The 27,595-nt window shown below is 38.4% G+C and overlaps 1 protein-coding gene across 7 annotated transcripts in view; it reads right to left on the bottom strand.

Moving 5' to 3' along the window:
- The window catches only part of TJP1 (tight junction protein 1), a 190,454-nt gene that overhangs the window by 122,601 nt on the left and 40,258 nt on the right, over positions 1-27,595 (bottom strand). For all 7 annotated transcript variants that reach the window (XR_016470325.1, XM_090148774.1, XM_090148766.1 and 4 more), the window contains exon 3: positions 26,655-26,787. Coding sequence is in view for 6 of the 7 variants with exons in the window: in XM_090148774.1 (XP_090004900.1) it covers positions 26,655-26,787 (133 nt within the window). In the remaining variant the exon portion in view is untranslated. The remainder of the gene's footprint in view (positions 1-26,654; positions 26,788-27,595) is intronic.

A 27,595-nucleotide genomic window follows, 5' to 3' on the forward strand; every position in this document is an offset into this window, starting at 1 on the left:
ATCTTCCACAGCTCTATTTCCCTGCTGACAACAAATAAGGAACCTCTACCTCCTTTAGCAGCACTTCACAACTCAGCCCTCACTCATCTCAAAAAAGTGCATTTTGAAATCATCTGCTCCTTATTTCTTGGTGAGTTTACACGGAAAAAAAAGATACTGGGAATGCAACATTTTTGAAACTTTTGAAAATTCCATTCTGTGGATCTGTAGTTTCATAACACACAACACACACACAGCCTAAACTTTAGTTCACTGGCTACAGCCGCGTTCCTTGTCTCAGAGAACAATTTTGGATTATCTCTGAAATGTGAATGCAGTCAGAACTGCTTATTCAGTGTGGGCAGTATATGCCCTCAAACACATCCATCACAAAATCCCTTCTTTTACATAAAATATAAATCCTACTCCATCAGCCTGCTGCATCAATTTGTCCTCTCTCTTTTTTTTTTTTTTAAAAAAAAAAAGAAAATCTAAATGGAGTTGGCATATATCATAAAATGTTTACAGCCTTTGTGGGTCCCAATGGCATGTTCTTCCACCGGGGCTCATTCTGTCATATCTATAAACTTTATTTGTAGCCATTGGCAAAAAATCTTGGTTTAAAAGACTAGTCTTACTACCAGTATTTCACTTTTCTGTTGGCAAGTTTAGATACTGTTACCTAACTGAAATTTCCTTGGTATCCTAAGGATATCACCAGTTCATCAACAGTGCTGCAAGTAAGCTCATCTTTTTGCTGTAGTAAAGAAATACGGGACTTACATATATATTTAAAAAATAATTCTGTGAACATAAATACAGAGATTTGCCTTGATTCACATGTGGGTTAGGTTGTCACTGAAACCTAAACAAGGAATAACTGTTGTACTGTCAGAAGGAGTTGTAGAGTTCCATTAATTCATTGCACATTAATGAAGAAATAGCACAGGTAGTGAGAACGAGGGGAGTTTCTCTCCATTTCCACTGCAGGAATAAAATTCCTTGTTGCCTCCTGGCACTGAAGTGCCCTGGCTTCTATTCTATTTCATAGCAGGAACTACTCACTTACCGTGGTAGTCTAGCAGAACACAGGAATCAAGTGTTAAATCAGGAATAGAAATTTATTTTTCTCAAGATTTAAATGTCTGTTCCCAAGAGGCAGATGAAATTCCCAACTCAGCAGCTAAGGAAGCAATAGTGGAAAAATCTCCTGCTTGTTGACTACTTCAGAGATATCAAAAAGCCCATGTAGATGGTTACACTTACTAGGTCAATAGCAAATACAGTCACTTCAGATGAATGGATTCACTCCTCATTAATGACTGCTATCACTTTTGCAGTACTGAAATCTTGGTCACAATTTCTATACCAGGATAGGAGGGACTATTGTGAAATCTCTTTAATAATACTTTGGGGAGGATGTCTGTAGAATGAAAGAAGCTGGCTGTTCCTGCAGTCATGCTCAAACTTTGAAAAAGGACCACAGCTGGAATTGATTCTACATCGCTTCCAAGACAGTGCACACAGAACTGTCTGCTATGGCTGTACATGGGAATTATGCTGCTGTGGTGTTCTATATTAATTAAACTCCTTTCATATCCACTTTAATATAGACACATTTAAATCAGTTTAAATAACACTCTGAGGAATTAGATTCATCCATTAATTCATTAAATTAAATTAAAACTGTATAAGTGCAGCTGAAACAATTTCAAATGTATCTACAGTAACTAAATCAATCCCATTACAAGAGTGTAAATTATTCATCTAATGAAACTGTTAGTGATTGCTATTGATTTGTTTACTAGCTAAATAACTATTTTTACATTGGCAAGCTGAGGCAATTTGCATGACCTCCAGTATCCACACATGCACACACACAGATCTGAGTAGAGACCTGCCTAAATACACAGTCTTCAGCTAATCACCTTGCTCAGCTGATGGAGCTTATTCTGAGATACAACCATTACTTCTTTTTCAGTGAGATTCATTGTGGCTTTATTTTCACCTACTTCTCTCCTTATTCTGGAGTTACATGATGGTAACTCTCATTGTGTTGGTTATCTAACAACTTAAACACAGCGTTGTCTATAAAAGGACTGACTGATCTATAGATAGATAATGCATAGGGACTGTGATTGATACCTTAGTCTCCTGTACCTAGCTAAGCATGCAATTTTAGAGAAGAAGAGGATTTCCAACACATATTGTCAGACACCACAGTCTGACAAAAGCACAATGCAGCCTTCCACATGTGATTTGTGGGCAGTGAATCTGCAGCTTCTTTTCAGCCTGGACACTGAGCTCAGGTATCTCACACAGCAGAGATGCTCAGTCAGTCTGTGCAGCCTTATAAGCCTACAAAAGAGAAACCACAAAGGCTCTGCTATTCTTTGGGAGTTCTTTGTATGTGAAAATTTTGAATTGAAATTGATAGACCCAGATTTTTTGTATGTCTTAAATATAGATTTTTTCCCCCCAGAAATGCCATGTCCTAAATTTAAACTCTCTGCAAGAGAAAAAAACAAACAAACAAAAAAAAAAACCAAACAACTGTGAAATAGAAGTTAGGTAATAAAACATGAACAATTCACTTCCTTGGGTAAAAAGAAACCTGAAATCCTATGACAGCATATAACTGTCACAATATGGGTGTCTGTTTCTACTGGCACTCATACTGGCAAAGTTAGGAAAGTGTCCTGACCAGACTGAAGTTACCAATCAAAACATACACAATATAATTAAACCAACATTAGAAGTATTGATGCTAAAGGAAGATGAAAATAGCACCAGCTCATTATTTTAGGAATGAAAACAGCTTCTAAATATTTTGCAGGCTTCTTTTTGTGAAGTTCAGCTCCTACCAAAAAACAAACCAACTCTATGATAATGTACTTATTAATTGCAGCAAACAACTTTGGCTTCTAACAAAGTAGTTATTTAAAAGCTGGATTTTAAGCCTGGAGCTCCTTCTCCATCTCGGAAATTCTCAAACTTAAGCCTGTAGGAAAACTACGCTCTTATTCGGCACAGCAAAATGGATATATGCCAAACTGTTATGCAATATAATGAGGCAGTTTCTCAAGAGGCAGAGAGATCACATGAAATCACATGGAAAACAGAGGGATTAAAATTTAAGGAATGTCAAAAGTCTTACCTTCTATTAACTTCATAAATCACACAACTTTTTTGTTTCAAATAACTACTTCGCTCTCAAAGTTTAAAGAGTCCATAATAAAGAATTTGAGGTTTCAAAACTCCATTCATTTTTACACTTTTTATAAGGAGAGCAAATTCCTATCATAGCTGGAAGGAAAAAAGAAAATTTTCTGTAATAATGTCCAATGTCCAAATTGGAGCATACTTTTTAATCTACTCTTTCTTCTGCTGATGATAAGGATACAGTTAGTATTTGAAGAAAATTCTCTGCAGATTTTAGTACTTCATACGAAATAGCAGTTTATATTTTGCAAGACCATCTCAGCTCCAATTCTGCTCTTAGCTCTGCATGAAATGATACTTTTCCCCATATGCAATTGTACATTTCAATTCCAAATACTGATTTTGTTATGAACTTTGTGGGTAGAAACTGTGATACAGACAACCACAGAATTGATATTCTTCATAGCTCAAAATACACAGAAACACATAAGAGAACTAGAAACCTAGATTTTGTTATAAATCTATGAAAAGGAAAACTTTCAACAGTTGTTTCTAGTCCAAAGTTTCCTTACAATTAATTAAATCATTCTCTTCAGTATGAATCACCCTTTTAGAATCTTTTTAGGAGCTATGCTGACTGGGGGTTCAGCAAGTCAGAGAATTCAGCCCTGAAAGACTTAATAAGAGATATTTCTCATCAAAGATTGGTTTGATGATACAAAGCAAGGAGTCATGGCATTCTCAGATGTTCTGAGGAAAAAAATACTTAAACGCTGCCTGCTTATCTCTTTGGTCTAACTGCTGTGCCACTTGGTACAATTAAACTAACTTTTATGTACATGGACTTTTTGTTTTCAGTTTTAGAACATCTAATAACACAGTAATACTGAGGAAAAGGCCAATCACATATGCTATCATAAATTCAAAGCTTTTCAAGCACTAGTTTTTCTGTACTGTGCTAAGTACTTAAAGCAAATCACTACAGAAAAAAATATACTGCAGATGTCTCCCTAAAGCTTTTTTCCTACACTGAAAAAGCAGTTATTTGAAGGATTAATTACAAGCTTAGTAATTCAACGCACCCATCTCCTCACTTGCAGCAAGACTGGGTAGTATATGTTAGAACATCCAGTTTAAAAGGAAATACTGAATACTGGCTCTGTGGTTCAGAAATGTGCCACAGAGGGCTGACAGGCTGTTCCTTGCAGCCCCAAAGAACACACCAAACTCCATACTCTGTATTGGAGTTAGCAGTTTTTGCTGAGAAACACTTTAGTAGCTCAGATAAGACTATTATATATATATATAAAACCCTTCAGATTTCAGAGCTCCAAAACCCAGCTTCCATTCACCACAGTCAGCAGCAGACCAGGAGACTTAACACTCCAGGGCTATATAAAAGAGCTGCAAATCCTACTGAGAGTCTCGCTACTTTATAGGTATATACTGCATTATTTTAAATAGAATCTGAGATGTGTCTTTATTGTTCCAGTCTACTGTCAGCAAGAAAGCTGCCCAGTGATATCAGTCCATATCCATTCACTTAAGATCTTCCATTATCATAGATGATTTCTTATCGGAAGACCAACAGCTTTATATATTCCTCTGCAGGCCAGGTAACCTGAAAGAAGTATTCAGTTTCACAAGATAATAGTGAGAGTCTTGACAAGACAGCTGCCATACTATTAAACTAGTAAATATAGCCACTGATCCTCAGCTTCTTGGCAAGAATTGCCAGTGCAGAATAGGATGCTAGGCTGCTCAGTCATGTGTCCCTTCAGACACTGGTAATATCTGCTGTTGTTTTGCCAGTATTAATTCATGCCTTTTGAATCTGACATATCACTGCCATATGACACACGCAGCCACAGGCGCACATAGATGCCTTGGATCTACATTCAGTTATTACCTGAGTGCTCTCTAGATCTGAATTTAAGCAGACAAAGGATAAATTTTACATCAGGATGACTGTATGGACAATGGAACAACTTCGGGTTTCTAGCTGAAGAACAACAGTCCTTCCTTGAGTGTCCCTGTGGAGAATCTTGCACTGACAAGGGATGGAGTAGATGACCCAACAGGACTTTTCCATCACTAGGCTACGATTCTCTGAACTTCATGCTTTTTGACAGTATTACAAGGTTCGACAGGCATTTCTCTTCAGAAGAGGGATTAAGGTCAGTAAGAATCAGCATCAACCAAAAAAGTGCACATGAGGCAATTGCGATGGCAGTAGGGAAGAAGACATTCATAGTCAGGAAAGTGGTCAGTGCTTGTGTCTTCTGTATAAGCTAAAATCTGCAATGTAATCAAAGCAGTAAGTGGAGGAACAAGGAATATAAAAGTCACGAAAACTTGCATTGTTTTTTCTGTTAAAGTGAAAGAAGAAAGGTATAATATGATAGAAATAAAACCAGTAAGGGTATATTACCTTATACGTAGCAGAAGTATAAAAGTTAAATTCCAAATTAAAATTTGGTTTGGAAACAAATGGGCACCAGTAAAAGCTCAATGTCTATTGAGAACTAGAGTTGAACTTTAGAAAACAAGTTTCATTGTAGAATGTAAGTGACACGTGAAAAGATATTCAGAAAAATGTGAAGTATCTATACTTCATACTCATGAATTCCTTCACAGGGACTATCACAGGGATATGCTTCTTGCCTTGTAAAACCTGCATAATGTAGTGAGATAACACACATACAGCAACTCCAACAACCATAAGACATAACGAACTTGAACAATCTATGCCAGAGGGACCAACGTGTGGCTCTTGAGCTACATATAGCTCTGAAGCAGCTCAAGTCAGCTCTGATACATCACAGGGTCAGCAGCGTGGCTGTCCTGGAGAGCGGCTGCGAAGGAGTGGGAGTGCTGAGACAGCTGTGACAGTGAGTCACCAGGGGCTTTTGGGATGCATGGTCACCATCCAACCCAGATGTGCTCCCATCCTACGCTTCTCAAAGCTCTCATTCCTTGCAGTTCTCTCAGTATATCAGGAAGGTACCTCTGCTATGTCCAGGGAGCACTGCATAGATATGAATAACGAAACGGTATTGTTACCAATTTTGGTTATATACATCAGCGAAGAAAGATTCACTAAGTAGCTATTATATTTCCATCAAAATATGATGTTACACATTCTTTCTTCTCTACAAAACATCACAGAGATCTTTACACTCCTAAACATCAAACAAAATTCAATGTCAAGGAAAGAAAACACTTTGTTTTCTGAAAAAAGACAACTCAGAAGGAGATGGTATTAATTTATGACTGCATTTCGTGCATGAGTGTGCTACGCACGTGCTTAACTCCAAGTATGGCTCAGTTTGAAACTGAATGATCATATTTTCCACTCTTCAGAAGAGAGATTTAGTCAAATGAATTTCACTAGACAGTCTCTCAATCCAGAGACAGTAGATTTGGCCCAAGTTCCAAGGTGAGTATATCTATTTGCTGAAATGATGAGTGTTTTGACGTATCTCAGATTCTGCAGAGATAAAAGACAAAAGCTAAAAAATTTCCAGGGAATATTCGGAAGTTTCTCTGAATTCATTTGCCGCAGAGATCACTCCTACCCCTAGTTCTAGGCCTCTGGTTTTCTTTCACTTACAGTTTTAGGCAATTAAACTTTGTATAAAGCATTCTGAGATTTACGCTTCGGGATAAGAGATGCAGTATGAATTATTTTTTCAAAGACAGCGTGCAAGTTCTTTGTGACTCATGCTATACAACATGCTGACGCATTCCAGCATACAGTGTCAGCTTAAGCCTTGAAGTGACACTAAGAATGATGTACCTGGAATACAGTTTGACAATTAAAGAAGATTTACTCATACAACTGACAAAATTCTTTTGTGTCAGCAGATTTTGTGGTTTTCCCTAAAGAAGAACAAATGAAAGAATTACAGATTTAATATGGGAACCCAAGAGAGGCCAAGATACAGAAATAAAGCCAGCTAGGGTGAGACAAAAGTTGATTCAAAAGGTTTTTAAATAGTTTCTCCAAATACTTAAATATTCAGGTATGCAGGTGAGCTGGGCTTAGACCTCAAGGGAATAGTAATGAGATAAACCCTTCCTGCTCGTAACAGCAACTGCAATTCAGCAGCTTTGTTTCTAAATTCACTTGTCTTTCCCAGTACTTCTGTCTGCTGCTTGTCACGCTGTAAAAGGTTGGTGTGAGCAAAGCCAACAGCACAACTACAATGTGAATCTTAAAAACTTCAAGCTGTTTCAAGGATTTCCTTTAACCCAATCATTCAAAGCAGCTACTGAACATCTTCTGATTGCTCATGATTATATCTAAGGTACCTGGGGAACAGACAAGGATTTCAAGGTAAATGTATTTGAAAGCACCAGCAAACCTACAGACTTACAGTAAGAGAAACTTCACAGTGGATAGATTACATTCCTCCTGCCAAAACCACTGACCAAATGGCAGCTTTGTACCTTTAGAGGTCCTGAGTTGTGTCTGCAGGTGTGACATCCAAAGAAATCTGTGAAAATCTGCGGTTACCCACAGTTATCCTTCTGCATGCTCTTTTGCAAATGCCTGACATTGCAAAGGCTCACTCCAAAGGAAAATGAGGAAAAAGGAAGGATGTATGAAAGCTTAATTCTCTGCTTATTTTACATGCCAGATCTTCTCAAAAAAAAGGTGCCTCCATTCACATGAGATAGAGGATGATTATCAAAAACATGGATTTTGATCAGTGGAAGAAATACACTGATATTTCAGTTGTAGAATCTACTTCTGAGGATTCCCTTCTAATTCTTGGACATGAGAAATACTAATCTCATTTAGAGTATCAATGGATTTAGAGAAAAGCTATTAAAAATGAATCAAGATAGCACTATTGAGGTCTTAACTAAAAAGGCAATAAAAAGAAAAAATGAGCAAAGTAAGATTAAAAGCAGACATTGATGAAATTGAACTAAAGGATTTCCATTCAGTCAATGGTTTCTTTGACTTCACCGTGCCTTTATAGTATTATTTGCAGTTTCCCTTCTATTGTAGCAAGAAGGTAAGCAGTAGGAAAGCCGAATGAAAACCACTGAGCTGGTGAATTGTTCCAATGCAGCACGATGCCTCACTGTGGCTCTCCACGCACTGATGTTTCAAAGTGCACTTGCAGGGTTGCAGGCTTGCTGGGTAATACCAAAATAAAAAATACTGCAATATATCATTTCTTACCATATCGATCAAATACTTCTAAACATAAAAGGCCTCTAAACAACTATAACTTGCTGTAAAACAAGTGCTTTTCACAAAAGTATCTGCTTGTACTCAGGTGGTATAGCAATGCTTTAGATATCTTGGTAAGTACTGCTCTCTGTTTAAAGGTGACACAACTTTTTAGATCAATATAAAATTATCAAACTGGTTTAAATCAGACTATAACATGAAAAATAGCAATAAATGGCCAATTTTCACCTTGCTCCATACTTCTGACTAAATCTCCTTTTGTTTAATATTATGATTATTACTTTGGAATCAGTAGTAAATTTCAAAAATATCTGGAGATGACATAAAACAACTGACAAAAGTCATCACCAAAAATACCACAAACAGTTTCAGAAATCCTAAACAATCAAGCAGAACAGGCAACATAAAGACAAGTAAAAAATAATGAAAAAGAAAAAGAAACCCAAATAATGAAAACTACTATATATATATATTTAGAATGAGAGATCTAAATTGATATATCTGTAGAAATTTCAGTACAAATATTTAATCAATCTGCCAAACAAACAAAAAAAAAAGTAACACAATGATAAGTAGGGAACTGAATGGAAAATAACACTGGAAACACAATAATTTCCTCAGCAAATCAATAATGTATCTTCAAGCACAGTCTATGTGTCATTTCTTTCTAAAAAAGGAACCAGAGGTGCTGTAGAGGAAAGACACAAGTTTGCATAGGAAAATCTCCTATTGATAAAAAGGCTGCAGCAAGCCAACATGGTGTGTTCTCACAATGAGTACAAGAATTAGGAGAATCTTTTTGTCTCAGATTATGAGAAAAAGACAAACTAATATATGAAATTGCTGGAAAACAGTAAAAAAAACTTACAAAAAGAACAACTTCTTAAAAATGTGATTAAACAATGAAACTGCCTGCCATGGGAGGTTGTCAGGGCAGAAGCTTCAGAAATCACAAACAGCAATGAGATATTTGCATCTCAACAGCACACAAATGTTGTCAACAGTTCTGAAAAGGACAGTAGAATTTTGTTTTGTAGCCTGATCTGATATACATGCACATTCCTGCTTTACTAAGAGAAAAGCAGAGATACAATTGTAAGTGGACAGCTTCATGATATGGTTCTGGTTGACTCATACATTTGGTTTCTAGGGAAGACTGAGAGGTATACATCTGGAGATATGGCCTCAAGTTAACTTTCCTGTGTTATTACATAAAATACATGGAAGTATAGGAATTCTGCAAGAAGCTGCACGACCAATATGTGTGATTAGATAAAAATGTTATGTATCAGTCCAGTGTATGAGAAAATTAATTAACATATTTAGCATGCAGAGAGATGGATTTCAGCCAGCATAAGACAGAAGGAAGGGGATTCAAGCACTGAACATGGTGTGAGACAGTGAGAATTGGCATTGAGAGAAGGCAGGTAGGAGGTTAATTAGCGTAAGATTTGGAGAATGGGAGAAAATGCAGCAGTACGAGAGAAGAAGCAAGTGGCCCTTATTCAGAAAATGCCAATAGGCTTCCCATGACAAATTCCATTCATTTTTCAGACGCTACTTCTTTTCTGTGAGTAGATTTCTGATAGAATACATTTCTTATCATGCATACAGGTATTCCTCTGCACTAAAAGTATTCTCTTAAAAACCTTATTAATAGGATTCAGCATTCAGCTGTATTTCTGAAGTCTGTATGGCATATTTGATATTGACCTGTTTTGCAAGGAAGATATGTTTGTAAAGAGGTCTCAGATAAAATACAGCTTGTCTCATCAATTCTCCTAGCTGTTTTTCCTGCTTAAATCTTCATTTCTTCACTGCATTCAAACTGGCTTAGCAATTTCATGTACATCACGTTTAAATTGAGCCTGCACCCTATTGTGAAAAGCTGGCTAACCTAATTTGATTCCAGTTGTCAAGGCTGCACAGTGATGGAATTGTCAAATGATATTCACTTTTTCTTGTCACTAAAAGAGTAACAAGATTAGTCTAGGAATGTGGAAAGGTTAAAAAAAAAAAAAAAAAAAAGGAAGGAAGGAAGGAAGGAAGGAAGGAAGGAAGGAAGGAAGGAAGGAAGGAAGGAAGGAAGGAAGGAAGGAAGGAAGGAAGGAAGGAAGGAAGGAAGGAAGGAAGGAAGGAAGGAAGGAAGGAAGGAAGGGTAGTCCAGCATATAAACCCTTATGCACCACTGTTGTAGAGTTACTGGGTATGTCTCAGCTGCCTCTGATGGGGGCTTTGAGTGCACAAATGGATGTGGTATGTCTGCAACCTACTGGATTGGGCCCCTGACTGACTGCGCTGGCAGTGAACCCTGGCAGGACAGAAAGCTGGCAGTGGATCTCCAAGCAGCAATTACAGGATTTTCTTCTGAAGAGCAAATACTCAAATATCCAAAATGGTAGAAAAACAAAGTCAAGAGTGTTCAGTTGCAGCGCAGCAGTATTTTCCTGATTTGTGAAATCATAAATTGATTAACTGTAAGAACTCAAAATCACAGAAAGCAAACATAGCTAGGCAAAACGTAAGGAAGTTATAGAAACTACCCTTATGGGTCATTAAGGAATGAGTCACTGAGAATTAATCTACCATACCTGTAGAGTATATTTTAAAAGGCATCAAAAAGGATAAAACTGTGCATTACGTTTGAATTCTGCAGGAGCTGGCCCAGGGCAGATCACCTTCGGTTTCCTGACTTGAAATGACTGCAGCAATATTACTTCTGGTAATGCTCTGCCAACATTCCAACAGCTTTACCGCTAACTAAACTTCACTGCCCAGCTTTTGGAGAAAAGCTTCAAAACTCTGGAAGCAGTTGACAGAGATCTGATACTGCCTTATCTTTGATAATACCTTAAATCTTGAACAACCTGAACTCTGACATTCTAAAAAATGACTCTCAGGAGGGATTTAATTGACTTAATCTGATTTTATAAAGCATTTTTTTATGTCAGATAATATTACCATATAACTGCTAAATATTTTCTTTAAAGATAAACTCACTTTATATTCAAATACATGTTAATTAGTTTGATCAAACAACAGAAAGCAGGCTCAGATGGCTGTCTAGCCTCCGAGTGCCAGTGTAGTGTCCCTAAATCTTTGTCAGACCTTTAATTCCGGTAATTTACTCTAATTGAATAACACCACCATTTACTGGGGTCCAGGTCATTGGGCCCTGCCAAGCATTGCAGGTGATTCACCCTAACTCCAAACACCAACCATTCTGCATGTAGAGGCTGGGGCACAACCCAGCCCTCCCTGAGGACGGGACAAGGGCAGGCACTGCGGCTGCAGGCAGGTTGCCACCAGCTGTGCAGGACAGGTACAGGCTGCTTTGGTCAGTGCTGCCAGCAGCCCAGCTCCCCGCTGCTTGGCCCCTCTCCCCTCTTCTGGCTTCCTTCCCCCTCACCCCTGCCTGCCGGGTGCTGACTCCAAATTCCTTTCCCTCTTCTATAGGAGGCACAGCCCCTGCCAGCTCCGTGCTTCTGGCCCAGCTGCCAGGCCTTCTGCCCCTGATTAAAGGATAGAAAATAGCAAAATAGATCACATGTTCTTTACATAATCTATTTAATAATACTTTTCAAATAACTCAGAGCCAACTCTCACTCCTGAAAAGATCTCAAAAGAACACAAACAATTTAAAAGACTTAAATTTATCTGGAATTACTGAATATAAAAGATGAAGAAGCCCACCATTGTGGGCTTCCACAAATAAACCCAAAATACCATGACTGCTGCCAAGTTCAATCTATCAAAATTGTGACTCATAAGAGACTTAGAAGGCATGGGGTCTGGTTGTTTCTGGTTTTTCCAGGCTTTTTCAAGATTAATTTTTACGTCCTTTCTAATTTCAGCTTTTGGTTTGATTATAACCAAACTGAAAGCTGTTCCCACAGTTAAGAGGAAGCAGATCAATGAAGATCTTCCTTGGGAAGCAGAACTTGAACACAGACTACTTACACTGAAACAGTTGGACTGAAACTACAGTAAATAGCAACTGAACCACTGCACAGCCCAACTGTGCACCCTGCTGGTGTTTCTCCAAACTGACCACATAAGTGCATTGTGATAACCAAGAAGAAGGTTTTGTTAGTTTCACAGATTCTTCTTCATTCCACTCTCCATTTGGCTAAACGTCTCTTGAATTACATACAGTTTGAACTTCATCATATTTAAGTATGCTATAAGACAAAGACCATTTTTCCTGTTCAATACAATGAGAAAGAAACTAATTAATTTGAGGGAAGATTGACCACAGTAAGAGCTGTATCTCAGTTATTTAACAATTTAATTTCAAGGTCTGTATCTTACTTTTTTTGATCTTCCATGCTGTTACTGTCACATACTCTGTACAACAGTTGCCATAGAAGACTTCCATGTCACCACACTGAAATAATACCTTGCACTTGATCCTTCCTCATTCAGTTTGAAGCACTTAACTCAGAGATAAGGTGAAAACCCAGGGCATGTTGAAGATGATGACTGCGTGTACTGTGTGCTGCTTAGTGCAAGAGAAAGCTTAGCAAATGCAACAGAGAGCAAGCAGTGACTAGAGGATGGGAGCAAGCACAACATATTAGGGCAGGGTGAGCAAATGAGGTCTGAAAAAAGGAGGCTAACTGCACTTCTTCAGCTACCTAGTGGAACTGGAAGCATGGTGCCAGACTTCTTGGAGGTACACAGTGACACAAATCACAGCCCAGAAAGTTCTAATCAGATATAAGAAAAACATGTCTGTGGGAAGGGTGGTCAATCACAGAAGGAAGCTGCCTAGAGTGCCATGGAGCCTCCACTCTCAGAGATCCTCAGAAAGGAGCAGGAAAGTCTCTGAGCACCCTGGTTCAGGCTGCCACTGTTGCGAGCAGAAAGTATGGACTACATGACTTCTGCAAGGACCTTCCAGCCTAAAACAGCCTACAATTCTGATACTCCATTAAGGTCATACAGCACATAGTCTACATCAGGTCTGAAAACATTGTAGGAACAGAAGCAACTTTTATAAATGGTCCTGAACTGGGGAAAAAAATCCTTCTTCCTCTGAAGATTCTGTTGTAGTTCTTGATTGATCTTGAAAAACAATTCTCTTGTTTATTTTAGATAGTACAATGAGAAACATTGACTCTTTTCCTACTTGCTGTCAAATTCAAATTGTAACCCTCACTAAAATCAAATCATTTGATTCAGAGGAAAAAGGCATCCATAAATATTTGCAATCACCTCTGAGCTATGTATGTGCTATATCTGGGTGCTGGCAAAAGAGCTATCCTTCTGAGATCATTTAGTTTTAAAGGCTTAGATCATATTCTTTATGAGAAAATGCTACGACAAATCAGCTGCAGTGATTTTATACGATTATGCTCTTCTTTGTACACTAGGGCTAAAGGGGTCCTAAAAATAACCACTATCCCTGATAAGGTTAATGGCATCTCTTTACTAAGAGGCAAGCAGACTTCCACCAATGCATTAATTTTGTTTCTCTCTGTCTCTGATACTTCCTTCTCCTACTCTTTATCACACAGGCTCTCATTCATTGCATTCTTTAGGTTACATCTATTCTTTTTCCCAAGACTGTCTTTCTTACCTCCACAATGTTCCACGCTGTAATTTCTTTAACCTACAAGACAGTTTATACAGCACATTTTGTTCAATGCCAGGCAAACTTGGATAAAATTCCAACACACACCTCGGTATCATTTGGTGTTCCTTAGCACCTCTTCATAGAGCGATGCCCCAAGGCCTTTTCTGCTACAACTATGCTTCCTTTGTTGGTTTTTTATTCCCCAAAGAATATCTAATAATAATAGCTGCTAAAATAACTAATAACTCTTACTAACGTTGAGCATCTCTAGGGGTAGTCTTGAAATGCAATTATCATCTTTATTTAAGCAGCACCCTCAAGCATCAGCAAAATCAGACTCATTCACTAGTCTGGAAGCGTAAAAGCAACACATTAATGGGTCTCATTCGTCTCTTGGTCATCTTCCTCATCAGCAAGGAACTACCTGAGAATATCTCTATTCACCCAAGAAAACAAGGAGAGCTGCATTTATGCTGTGGCCAATTCTGTTCTCAGATGTTCTGTTGAAATTTCTCTGCGCCATTACAAGGGAACACAGTGTTTGTCTGAGGCTTAGGATTCCCATGATGATCCCAAAATAAAATGTTCTCTTCTCAACACATTACGAAACACAACCGAAATGTTGACAAGTAATAGTCTCTGAATTGTTATCCTTTTTTTTTCTTTCAAAAAGAAAACATTTTTTATTTTAAAAAGCTATTACTCTCAATTCCCTTCCTATGAAATGTACTCTATTTCAGTCAAGGTGTTTTCTCGATGATATTTCTTCTAGATACTCATGGCCTTTAAACAAACACTTTAAACTATGTCCTTTGGGTGAAAATGTGCTACTTGAGTTTCCTCCCATGTGCTCCCCTACAGCATGTTTGTTTTGTTCAGTCCCAAACCTTTTCGGCTTATTCTGGTTTGCCAGCAATTTCATCTTATGCTGCCATTCTGCTTCCCCACATCCCTCATTTTCACGAGCTCCATTCTAATATCCTTATATGATTTTCACCATTGACAGGGTACTGAGCATCCACTCTAAATCAGACCAGCTGCAGAAAGGCAGCATGGGTGGCCACTCTTTAACACCACAGTAACTACGTGCTGAGGTGAAAAGCAACTGCAGGACAAAAACAGCTTGAATTGCTGAATATTTAATATTTCAGAATATTTGTACAAAAGTCAGGAGGTAGAAAAGCAAATGCTTACATGCAGTGCAGTACAGGAAGATGAAATTATGGGAATCAAAAACTATCACTATGGTGATAAGTCATTTGTCCTTTATTAATTTTAACTGAAGTACCTGCAGTATCCTTGTTTAACACATTTTAACATATCTGATGCTTAGAGAACTGAATCTTCTTCCATGTCAATACAAGATCTGGTAAAGTGGAACTCTAATAATAACAGGATGCTCAAAATACTACTGTAACACAAATAATAAAAGCCACAATAATTGAAGATTAAAACAATAAATAGAAGACAACGATGTGTAAATATGAACATGACAGCCACTGCAACCAGTAAGGAAACCCTCATCAAGGGGCAAAACATAACTGAAGATCTTTCTGGACACCTTGAAGCGAGTTTGATTTCTGAAGGACACCTAATGTCTGAGCTCAGACACACACACTGTGCCAGTCCCACAGCTTACCATAGCTCCTTCTAAAGGCATGGCCTGGAAAAACCACAGCCTCCATGTGGAAAATCCCAGTCTATCACCAGAACCAGGTCTGTAAGAAAGACTTCTGCTACTTGTACTGCTTCACTGTTTCCTTGCACACTGCAATTTTGTGGCCCGTGTCACTGCATAACATGTTCAGAAGATAATATGTATCAGCAGAACACATAAAACAGAGCAAATTGTGAATTGCCACTTTGTGAGCACTCCAGAGAGCGCAGGTACTCTTCTGAGCTCTATCTTAAATGGAAAAGTTTGTAGTGGCAGAAGAGAAATGAAACTCCTGTCAGGGAATTTTAGGCGCTTGGGATGAAGTCCAACAAATCCTCCTGACTCATCTGTTATCTTCCTGGTTTTGCACTCCTTCTAAAAAATGCCTGTGTTGATACCTCCAAATTGTATTTCTTCTTGGACTCATCTTAGAGCCCCAAGATTCCCTCACAGAACGCAGCAGCCATTCTGGACCAAAAAAAATAGATACTCCAGAGGAGATTAACTATACAAATACAAGATTACAAAGTACTGGCTGTAAAAGTTTTGGATTAATGCATTTTGTTTCTCAGCATCTGTCTGAACTCATTCTTGCCTGCCTGTGAGCATACAGCAGAATTCCTATGAAACAAAGAAAGGCTGGGTAACCTCTAGATGACTGCATCTCGGAATTGCTATAGCTTTGCAAGCCCTTGCTCCAGTAGGAATCATCCAGACATGCAAAGCTGTTTTGCTATACTGTCCAAAACGGCAGCCAGAAAGTGTAAAGACTGCGTGCAGTTACTAGAAAGATCTTTAATGGTAATTTAGAAAAGCCAGATATAACCCAACATTACTTTCTGGGTAAAGAAAGAAAAAGCCATGTACTTCTCAGGTAGCTTATCAGCAAAGTTTAACTAGGTTAATTTGCCCAACCAAGTCTCACAGGGATTGCACATTTAAGAATAAAAGAACACAGAATGCACATCCACTTATAAACTGTGAAAAGCTTTCATGCCTCTGCTGAGGGATTGTTAATATGGGAGATCACATCCCTATTTTATTAGAGTAAATGAACCATTATTGCACAAAACACTGTTTTACTGTCTACATAGAAAAATCACACCTGAAAGTAAGTGCAGCTGAAGCAATGCCTGGGCACTTCAAGCACTTGGATGTAAAGCAGTTCACCACCACTAGGTCAAAGAATAAAACACAATGGCTTCCCTAAAGGGGGAGGAAACCAGTTCTGCTGTGTGCTGCTCACCTCTCACTGGAGCTTGACGTTTTCATTTCCTTTCCCTGCAGAACATCTCACTGGAAAGCATATTCCTCAGTACTGTCTTTCTTAACTTCCCTGCAGAGCAAGCTCAGAAAGCATTCTCTGATTGCTGAATATCTGAGCAGCTCCAATTCTCCCTTTTCTTTGTCATAAACAACCTTCTAGTACAAGTCTCCTGGACAGTCCTCAAGGGCAATGAATGACAGCTGGAGGAAGTCAGTAAACACCAGAAGCTAAATGTCAAATTTTCATAAAAACACAAAATATTTGCTTCTTACTTATGCAGTGGCATTCATTGTGATGAGAACAGGAGACGCACTTCTCAAATTCTCTAGCTCTGAGGGGTGCTAGATAAGTATAATGATAGCACAGCCAAGATTGCTAAATTTATTACAGAAGCCTGTGATCCCAATAGTATATTGCTAATAACAGTGCCAAATATCCAAAGGCAGCTGCTCTTTAGAGGTTATCCAGTCCTGTGCACTTCCTCGCGGAATACTGCAGAGCTATCAGCAAAGGCATATTATACCTGTGGGAGAAGCAAGCTGCTCTTCTTAGATATAGATGGGCAACAAACACCCAATAATTCTTTGAAAAATCGAGTAGAACTGTGCCAGAGGGCAAAGAGGACATCTGTGCCAAAAGCAACCAGAACCTCTGCAAATAAGAAGTGGCTTTGTTGCTGCAGGTCCAATGAGGCAGCCCACGCCAACTGCCCTGGCCCATTAATGCATTCTAACTCTTTTTTACCCTAAGCACAGAGTATAAACAATTTGGTTTGCATTCACAGCCTCGGACTTGAAAATTTAAAAAAATATATAAGTAGTATTTGGGCCAGAAAAACACTTTCTCCTAGAAATTTGCTAAGAAATTTTTGCAAATTCATGCAGTCTGAATTCCAAGGTGCTCACAATCAATCTTTTTTATTTCATTCTGCACTCAGGCCAGAGACTTCAGCATTGGGTGGAATGTATTTTGTCTTCAACTTTCAACACATGGAATTCTGTTTCATTGTTCTAGCAATATTTCCTTTATTTTTAGTTTTCCAGAAACTGCAGCAAAACCTTATGCTATAGCACATATATCAAAATCTTTTCTGACTGCCGAGAAGCATCCTGCCAGTTCTTCTACATTAGCACTTGCACATCCTCCCAAAATAAACCATCTGCTAAAGGCAAATTCCTTTGTTCCCTGCCTAGGCATACTTGTCAGCCATTTGGATGACAAAGATTAGGAGAGGGCTGGACAGTTTGGAATGATGAGGAATGTTTAAAAATGCAATACTTTATTTGAGTGATAAATGACACGTTCCTGAGCAACTACCAGGACTTTGAGAGAATAAAAAAAAAAAATTGGACAGAGCAGCCCTTGGCAGGGTGATGAAGACATTTCTCAGCTGCTGCTGAAGGTCTGCCCACATAGGGTCAGGGGCTCTGCTTGGAGGTGCCTGCTACCAGCACAGCCCAAATGATTTGATGGCAGAGTTTAGTCAATAAAGCTCTAAAATGTACGTAGAGGGCACGCTGACAGAAAGCGAGCCTAACCAGTACAACACTAAAGTGGGCCTAACCAGTATATACTGAATGCAATGAGCATGCTGCTGCATTAGACATGTACAGTGCATGTGTCTGCTTCTATATGGTTTATACAGACAGATGTATGACAGTAGTAGATAGTAGCAGATAACCTTGAGCATGGCTGTGTTTAAGAGATATTCTGCTGCTGCTTAGGAATTTGCACTACCTTCTCATCTCCCTGTAGGTCTAAAAAGTCCTTCTTCAGAGCTTAAAGAAAGAAATACAGCCTAATGCTGGGAAACATCCGCTGTGAGAGCGTTCTGGCAGCAAATGGCTGGAGCACCTCAGTCATGGTTATCTAATACTTCGATTAATATTTCTTCTGTCTTAACCTAAGAAAGAACAGATTCCAAAGACCTTTCAATGAAGCCAAGTGTTGTATTTCAAGATCTTGAAAACCACAAACACTGTATTTTGAGGCGGAGTGTACCTGCACTATAGGATCTTTATTATTCCCAAGACGTTATTGCACCTTAACAGACTGGCCAACAGTGTCTACATTTGGACTTGTATTTCATGACAGAAAATTCCAAGCACCTTTTTCAAATAAAAGCAACTCATACAGGTTCATTTTAAAATAAAAAATAGATTGTAAGACCACTAGAATTAATTGCTCACAAATTCTTATTTCCAAGTGGAATGATTCCAGTAAGGCCAACTAAGTTGGCACAAACACACACACAGACAAAACAATTGAAACCAAGGGAAAACAAAAGAAAACACTACTAAAATATTAAAACAGACATGCTACTAGAATTTTCAGCATATACATTCTGGTGAAATCTTTGAAAAACCATTCATTCTGACATTCCTATTATTTGCTATTTTTAAGCACAAGGCTGAGAGCCTGCAACAGAAATCATTACTGTCTTTGTTTTCTCATATTTATACAAGTCTGCCTCTCTTCAAACGCAGTAATGGAGAAAGGTCAAACAAATAACCCTATCAATAACAGGAAAATAGATTGAGGAACAGAATGTTAACTTCCACTGTAGAAATGAATCAGTGAAGAATTTCTGGCATGGAAGATAAACGCACTTGGACTCAAAAACAGTAGAAATCACTCACACAAAATTCTTTTGGACAGAAACAACTTTTTGCTACATAAATATATAAGAGTTAACAAAATGCTAAGGTATTCGGTCTGTATCACAAAAAATATGAAAAAACTTTGGATTCCAGAAAATTAGATCAGCAGCTACTTAAAGAAGCTTATATGAAAGTTATTCTTTTCCCTGAGTCATCCTACAAAATGACTATAAGACAAAGTTGATCTTCATGTGGATGCATACAAAATTCAGTGCAGAAATGAAGACACCAATGCACGCTTTCAGAAGCACCTTAAACCAGAGAAAATGGCCACTCACTGTCCCCCTTGTGCTACCTTGGAGCCCTGCACCAGTTGAAGGACAAGGCTTTGGTCCTTCCCCCTGCCTGCGGCCTCAGCAGGCTGGAACGTAACGGCGTGTGTACTGAGATGCTGAGAGTGAAGGGATATGGGACACCAGCATCCCATACTGCCGCATGTCAGGGGCCTGATATTATATAACTTAAACTACTTGATGGCCTGGATATCTTTTGACATTTGCTAAGGAAAAGAGAGACCTGACAAGTCACAGTTGTCAAATTATGATGGTACTGAAATAATCAGGCAGGTATTGCTTTAACAGATGCCAATTTCAATGCAGCTCAGTCTATTGCGTTTTGTGGTGACATCCTCAGGAGAAATAATAACCTAAAAAATATACTTACTCTAAAATATATTTGTAATTAAATTTAAATGTAAATCCAGTCACCAGTATAATGACTATTACGAAGTTAATATCCTTGGCAGACTTAAACCAGAATGCTGAATTTATTCAGAGGCATAAAACGATCTGAATCGATTCAGAAACATAAATCAAGGTCAATCACAATTTAAAACCTAGCAAATTAAATTACTCATCCTTACAGTTTATGTCCTTAGTCAAAAGGCTGCATACGTTTCACCTAGCATGGTGTTTAAGACTTACTAACTTGCCTCAACGTCTAGAATTCTTATTGTATAAAACTTTGGATTTCTGTTAGAACAGAAGCAAGGTGAGAGAAATAAACAGTGATGAAAACACACCCCTTTTTCCTACAGAAATCGTAATATTGGATCAAAAGCCTGTAGCATTTTCTCTTTTAGATAGTGCAGTATTACAAAGGTTGCACCAATCAAAATTAGTTAAAAAAATCATCTGTATTTAAAACTATTAACTACCTCTGCTAAAAATTATATGGAGATTTTTCCTCATCTTTTTCTACATTAGCAGTGAAATACAAAAGACAAACTTAAACTACATTAATCTCATTAACTGTGAAATGTGTTCATTGGTCAAATAAAACAAATTTTCTTTTTTTTATATATCATTTACACCATCTTATGTAAAGCAATATGCCTAAAACTCTCTGCTCTATAAGTCAGTATTGTGTTCATGTATCCATCAGCAGATGAAATTATTAACCTAATAAATGAGTCACTTTTGCATGAGATTTGTCTTGTACAACAGAGGATTTAATCGTCGCAAACAGCTGCAGAACAACCACACAGTTCTCTGAACAGGAACAAATTAAGGGCATCTACAAGACTCCAGCTGTGCTAATGAATTCCTCCTTCCACATCTACAAACAAGGCTAAAATACCTGCAGGACTTTTTAAAGAATGTCAGTGTTCTTACATCTCCATCCTAAGAAATAAGTCTCCGTTATACAGACAATCTCCGTTATTCTTCATTTAGCCTTGCACTACTTATACAGATACATGTTCACATTGGAATATCCAGCGATAAAATCAAGATGAATGGAAGTATAAAAATATAACCATTTTATTTCAAATTAAAATACAGAATATCATTTACCACCTCAGAAGCAATTTACTTGATGACTCCAAATGACGAGGAGTTTGAGTTAGATGAAATAAAATAGAAATTGCAGCAAACCCATGATTTCAGTACAGATCAGATTGCTTTACTCAGCAATAGACTCACCCTATGAACTAACAGAGCGATGCATTACAGAGTCCTGTTCTAATCACTGGATTTTCTCACTGGGGGAATGGGGCTAATCTCAACGACAATTTCTCAGTACGGACATTTCCAACAATGAACAAATTTTTCAGCCGTATGCCTTAAAAATCTACCAAAGAATCTGGGGGAGTGAAATAAGAATGGCATCATAAACGTCCACGCAAGCTAATGTCTAAAGCCCCTAAACAGCCCTAAAACGTCATTACAAAACATAAGGAAGCAAAACCTCTCACAGCAGCGGCAGAACACTGTGCCCACACAGCAGCACAGCCACTCTGAGCACAGCGCTGGGCACACAGCCCCTCTGAGCACGAGTTGGCCCTGCTGACAGCGGTGGGCATGGGGGAAATACACAGCTCCTCTGTGGGCAGGAAGGCCCACGAGGTACCATGCTCCCTCAGTGGTGTAACAGCAAACTAATGTGATGGGCAAAGGCGTGCATTCCCTGCTTAAAAAAGACACTCACGTGTGGCTACTTCTCACTTTCTGATGATCTCCTCCTTTGCTGCCTCTTCAAGTTCCTCCTACATTCCACACTGTTTTATTCAGCCTGCCCTTTGTGCTTAGCTGCCTCTCCTCTTCTTTTGAGTAATCTCCCACCCCACCGTGTTACTTTTGTGTTTTTCTGCTGACATCCACTGACCTCTGAAGTGCCAGCACAAAGGACTGGAGCCAATCCCACTTTATCATCAATACATGATGAGACAAAGCAGTGGATCTGAAGAAGGCAAGACAAGAAAAAAATGGTAAAATGACAGCAGGACCCAGCCCTTCCACAGCATTTCACATAATTCTTCCTTGGAATTCCACCTCAGTGCAAGTGGAAGCACACCAGAGATGGATCTGCCTGCCTACAACACCTTGCTGTGTGCATGCTTATTGAGAGCCGCTGGCATCAGCTGCCTCCTGAAAATATGCAGAGCTGGTCTTGTTCGTATTGAAAATATCTGCAGTGCTTTGATTTCCAATAAGAGCTCCTTCCACAGGGCTGATTTTAATAGGAAAACGTTATGGATGTATTCCTTCAAACACACAGAGCTCTTAAGATGATGATGTTGGTAATCTCTCGAGTCTGATCAAAATGTTACAACATTAAAAACAAGAAAGCACATCTCAGACATTCCATCTCCATTGAGGTCCAGGCACCCAGCAATCCTCCCTGGTCATCGTTCCCACAGAACATCCCCACTGTCTCACAGGGGCAGGAGGGAACGGTTTCTCGGTGTCCGCACACCGTGAGGGCAGTCGGGTGTCACACTGTGAGTCACACACAACACCTGTAATGCCAGCAAACATCAGTTTCATTCAGACACCTCAGGGCTGACACAGGGACCCCAGGCTGCTCACAGCCCCGTGGTGGTCCACCAAACTCCCACATGGTGGCCTAGAAGAAGCCAAAGAGGCAGAGCCCAGTCACACCTCACCAACTGGTGTTAGGGGTCCAGAGGTCCCTGACAGGGAATATCAGGTGTGTCAGCACAGCACCGAGCACAACAACATCCCTGCTGACAAATTGGACTCAGAACTGCTACTGCTGCAGAGGGTGGCTTGCACAAGCCCAGAGCTTGTTTCAGCACTGTAAGCATTTAAAAATGGATGTAATGACTATTAGTACAACCAGCTCATTCTACAAGGTAAGATGTATTTCACATCTCTCTGAGAACTTATAATCCTTTTTTTTCTCTAGTTCAAAGCTTTCTGCAGCAGAAGTAGTTACACAATGTTTCTTGCAGATAACCATTTACCAATATTACAAAAATACACATTTTTATTATGTTGCAATAAAGCTGAGTATTTCAGAGACTAAAAACTGGGAAAGTATTGCATGGTGGTACTCCTTAAAGGAGAACTGAAAAACAATAAAACAGCTTTACTTAGTAGGTACCAGGCTCTAATTGGACCTGGAGAGGATAAAGAAAAGAAAAAGGATGAAAGACATTAAAGGAGCTGCTGTCCTGTCACTCTTGGCTTATCGCTGTCTCTCTGCTTTATCTTCCTGCTCACTGTCTTAGCAAAATGGTAATGAGAGTCATGACTTACAAACCCCAGTACCACCCACTTCAGACAGCAGAGGTATCAACAGAAATAAATCCCAGATCTTTTGTCAGCAATCCTGCAGACTCCCACCACTTGTAATAACAAAGAATTTATACCCCCTAACAGGATGTTAAGGATGCTAAAACACCAGGCAGCTGCTGGATGGTAACAGGGGTATGCCCTGACAGCCTCTCACAGATACCTGAGGCTCACAGTAAGTTCCTTATAGGCTGACCTGCCATTACAGCAACTTATACAGGCAAAGAAAGATCCCTCCAACATTTTTAGGTATGTCACTCACAGTAGTAGCCACAGGAACAACAAACCACGAACATCACAGGCTTCACGAGGCAAACAAGGAGCAGGGCAGCACTCCCTGTCCCAGACTGCCCTCAGGAGAAGGCTGTGGTATTCCTTCCCAGTCATAATTTGGTCTCAGCTGGAACTTTACAGATGCAGTAGCCTCTTCTCTGGCTAACCTTTCTCTTGCAAAGAATAACCATGTTTTTGAATGAGCCTCCCAGCTTAACACTGCTCCCACAGCCTGTGCTCCACCATAGCTAAAGTCACAGTAAGTGGTACAGTGTTTTCATGTACTGCATTTTCGTATGTATGTATTGCATGGAAATCCAGACCTTTCCCACTAGGGACATGTCTCTTCACGCTTGGAGAAAATGCAGTATGCAACTTATTTTTTCTTTTTTTAGGTCCCCCTGCTGCCAGGATTTGTACTCAGTATGAGTTAGCTTAGAGGTAAGGAACAAAAGGTTTACAAAAAAAAAACAATTTGGGATGCAGATAGACATGGAATTCTCTAACAGTCAGAATTATTAATAGATCTTAATTGCATTATATGATGAAGAAAGCCAGCACCTCACTGGCTCCTCCAGTTATTTCGAGTTTGTCAGCATAGAAATCATCCTTTCAATATGAAACATTTCATCTCTGTTCTGTGTGAAAACAATACTACCACACTGAAAAGTTCCAAAGAGAATGTTTTAAAAAGCTCTTTCCTTCACTGTGTAAAATAATTTCTCACTTCTGCTAAATGTTTTATTCTCTATTTTATTCCTTCTGCCAGCGCATGAGCCTTTCTACCAGAAAAAGATGCATAACATGAATAGTATTCAGTTCTGGGAGCACTTTGGAAAGATTTATTCATTTTGACTCCCTCAAGTATTTCTTTAGATCTATGTTTAATCACAATTTTAAAACAATAAAAGTACTATTAAACAATATTAAGAAATATTTTAGTGTGATTGTAACTTAATTTTGTAGCAGCAGCAAGCAAATCCATGTGTACAACTCTGCTTCTATGCTTAGCTACTTTAGACTTATCACCCTTTAACACGTAACCTCAGAATGAACAGTGGTTCTTCTTTCGTGATCCTAATTTTCAACGCCTTTCTATTAATAGTTGAGTTTCATATGGACAGATGTACATACTCTGTATATTGGCACAGTTCATACTCAGGCACAGGCCATTATTACATGTCTCAAATCTCCTTGCAAAAGTTCTATGGCACACAAGATATTTTTACCGTTGGCTATGATCTCTTTTTTCTTCGGAAGCCCCAAGAGTAGAGATTTAGATAAAACTCCTTAATAGGACCACACAGATGAAGACCCATATAGCACAAGCTAAAATTATTGTTTTAGCAATCTCATATCCCAAAGAGAATTTTTACCCTTCAGTAAGGTAACCATTACACCAACATCGCTTCTGTGACAACAGTCTGCACAGACTCCAAAACTAGCTCTAAATCAATTATGAGATTTGACTTTGCAGCAATCTGCATCCTAGACGTAGCTGGACACCATAGAAAACATTAAATCACAAATCCTTGCTACCAGTTTCATTATTTCCTTACACAGCAAACAAGCTCTTAGGTCCAAAGATAGCTTGACAAGACATCGTAATTAGAAGCAAAGCAATCCTGAGAAAAAATATCATTGATGCTATTGGCATCATCCTTCACAAAACAAACAAAAAATGCTGCACAAACTGAGTTTGTTATGTTTTTTAGATATAGCTCTTTCACAAAATTACATCTGAACATTATAATTATGTTATCTGTATTATCATGCAGTACCAGACAACGCAATTACTATTGATCTGTACATTATCATAAAGACAGCACGTATTTTCTAATTACGTCTTTTGTTCTCACATTTAAAAGTGGGTTTATAATTCAACATATTCTTAACCATTATGTTAGCATTTGATAGCTATATCATATTAATTTCTCAGAGTACAATTTGTATTGATCAAATTTCCACCAGTCCTTCCAGAGGTGCAGCTTATACTGCTTTTGCAGTAAAGGACTTCTGAAAACATACCACGGCTTTTTAGAAGTAACTCTAATCTTTTCTGACCAGTATAAACGGTGGGAAATCTATCCCCACGCTCCATTCACATTCACATTTTCTTTTCTTTTGTTATTTGAATGTAAACACTTCCTTACTTAAAAGTTGTATATGTCTCTATTGCATATTTTTTCTCTAAATTCTATTAAATCTCTAAAGCATAAGCTATACAAGTTCCTCAAAGCCACTATAAATTTTCTTAAACCATAGAACAAATGTAAGTAACTGTGATTAAAGAGAAGCAAACAAGTATGCACCAATACCACTGAAGTAAGGTATCTATCAGATATACTAACTTTAAGGACTCTAAGAACACACGCAATTTATATGCATTTATTTTTCTCTAGTACTCTACTACAGCTGCATATAATAAAAATGCTTTTGAAGACTGCCTAAAAATATATAGATTCTAATGTGGATATAACTTCCTCATTCTAAGTATGAAAACAGATGTTGAAAACATAATTCATTTTTCATATTTACCCAATTTCCAGTTAATTCATGCATCTCTTTATGCATGAGGCAATATCAAAATCTGAAATCAAGATACAGAACTAACGTCTACTCAAGAACAAAAATGTAGGTATGTATCAGTAATTACAAAAGCAATAAAATTTTTTGTTACACTCGTGTGGAACCCTGACTCTGAACATTATTAAGTACAACACCTTTTCCAATTCTAACAATGACATAAACCAAATGCAAGAGGAATGACTCCTTTATTAGCAAGATTCTCGTAACTTCAGATGGAATAAATGTGAAAGATAAGGTACTTACAGTGAATTCACAGAAATCAATGCTATCGAGGCTTTTGCTTCTGTGTATTCTCCCTTTTATTCTTCTTAAAGAAGGCTTTCCCTGACTTACACTACAGGTAGCACCATTGGGATTTTCGGAAGATGGAGTTACCCTGCCAAAAAAAGGAGATCCATATCAGACAAAGAATATATCGCTTCATTTTATATCACACTTTTAATATACAAGTAAAAAAACGCGCAAGGGGGATATCACAGGGTTCTCAATCCAACCTTTAGTATTCCAACAGGCAGCACCAACATAAGACAACAAAAGATGCAGAAACGTAGCTCCCACTAAATCCACCACTGCTTGCAGATTGAGTCATCTGTACATTTTCATCAGAAAAAGTACAGAGAAACATATTTAACTTTGAAAAACTAAAAGGGATATTTTTCACTATTAATTCAATTTAAAAACTGTGTCCTGTGATACGTGTTGCTGTCTGTTGGTTAAACCAAAGGGAGCCTGACAGATTTTGGCTTTTGACCTTTTCCAGTTTAAGCACTAATGGCACTTCAGTGCTCTAGCAAAGAATGATGGTGAGAAATAACAAAATGAAAAGGACCTACTACAGCTGTAGAGGTAATTAAAACTATAGTTTTTAAGGTTTTTCATCACATTGGTCATCTAAATATAGTTCTAAGAGGAGCTTGCAATTGAAGTATTTTGAGTAAGCTCCCCATACTTCCAGATTGTTGAAAGTTGTTAATGAGTAATTGTAAATGGAGTTAACAATTAACTAAATATAGTAAGTTTCAAAAGGTCAATATTTTAAATGCAAAATAGTCCCTAGTCAGTCTGACACCACATTAGGAAAACGAGTGCTGCGTTTCAGCAAATACATGCACCTAAAAAGTCTTCTTTTGCAGGTTTACATTTCTTCTTTTCCTCAGCTGCAGGCGTAAGAGGCCACTGAAACA

The sequence above is a fragment of the Phasianus colchicus genome, chromosome 12, assembly GCF_987193195.1.
Source record: "Phasianus colchicus chromosome 12, bPhaCol1.hap1.1, whole genome shotgun sequence".
In the NCBI taxonomy this organism is placed as follows: domain Eukaryota; kingdom Metazoa; phylum Chordata; class Aves; order Galliformes; family Phasianidae; genus Phasianus; species Phasianus colchicus.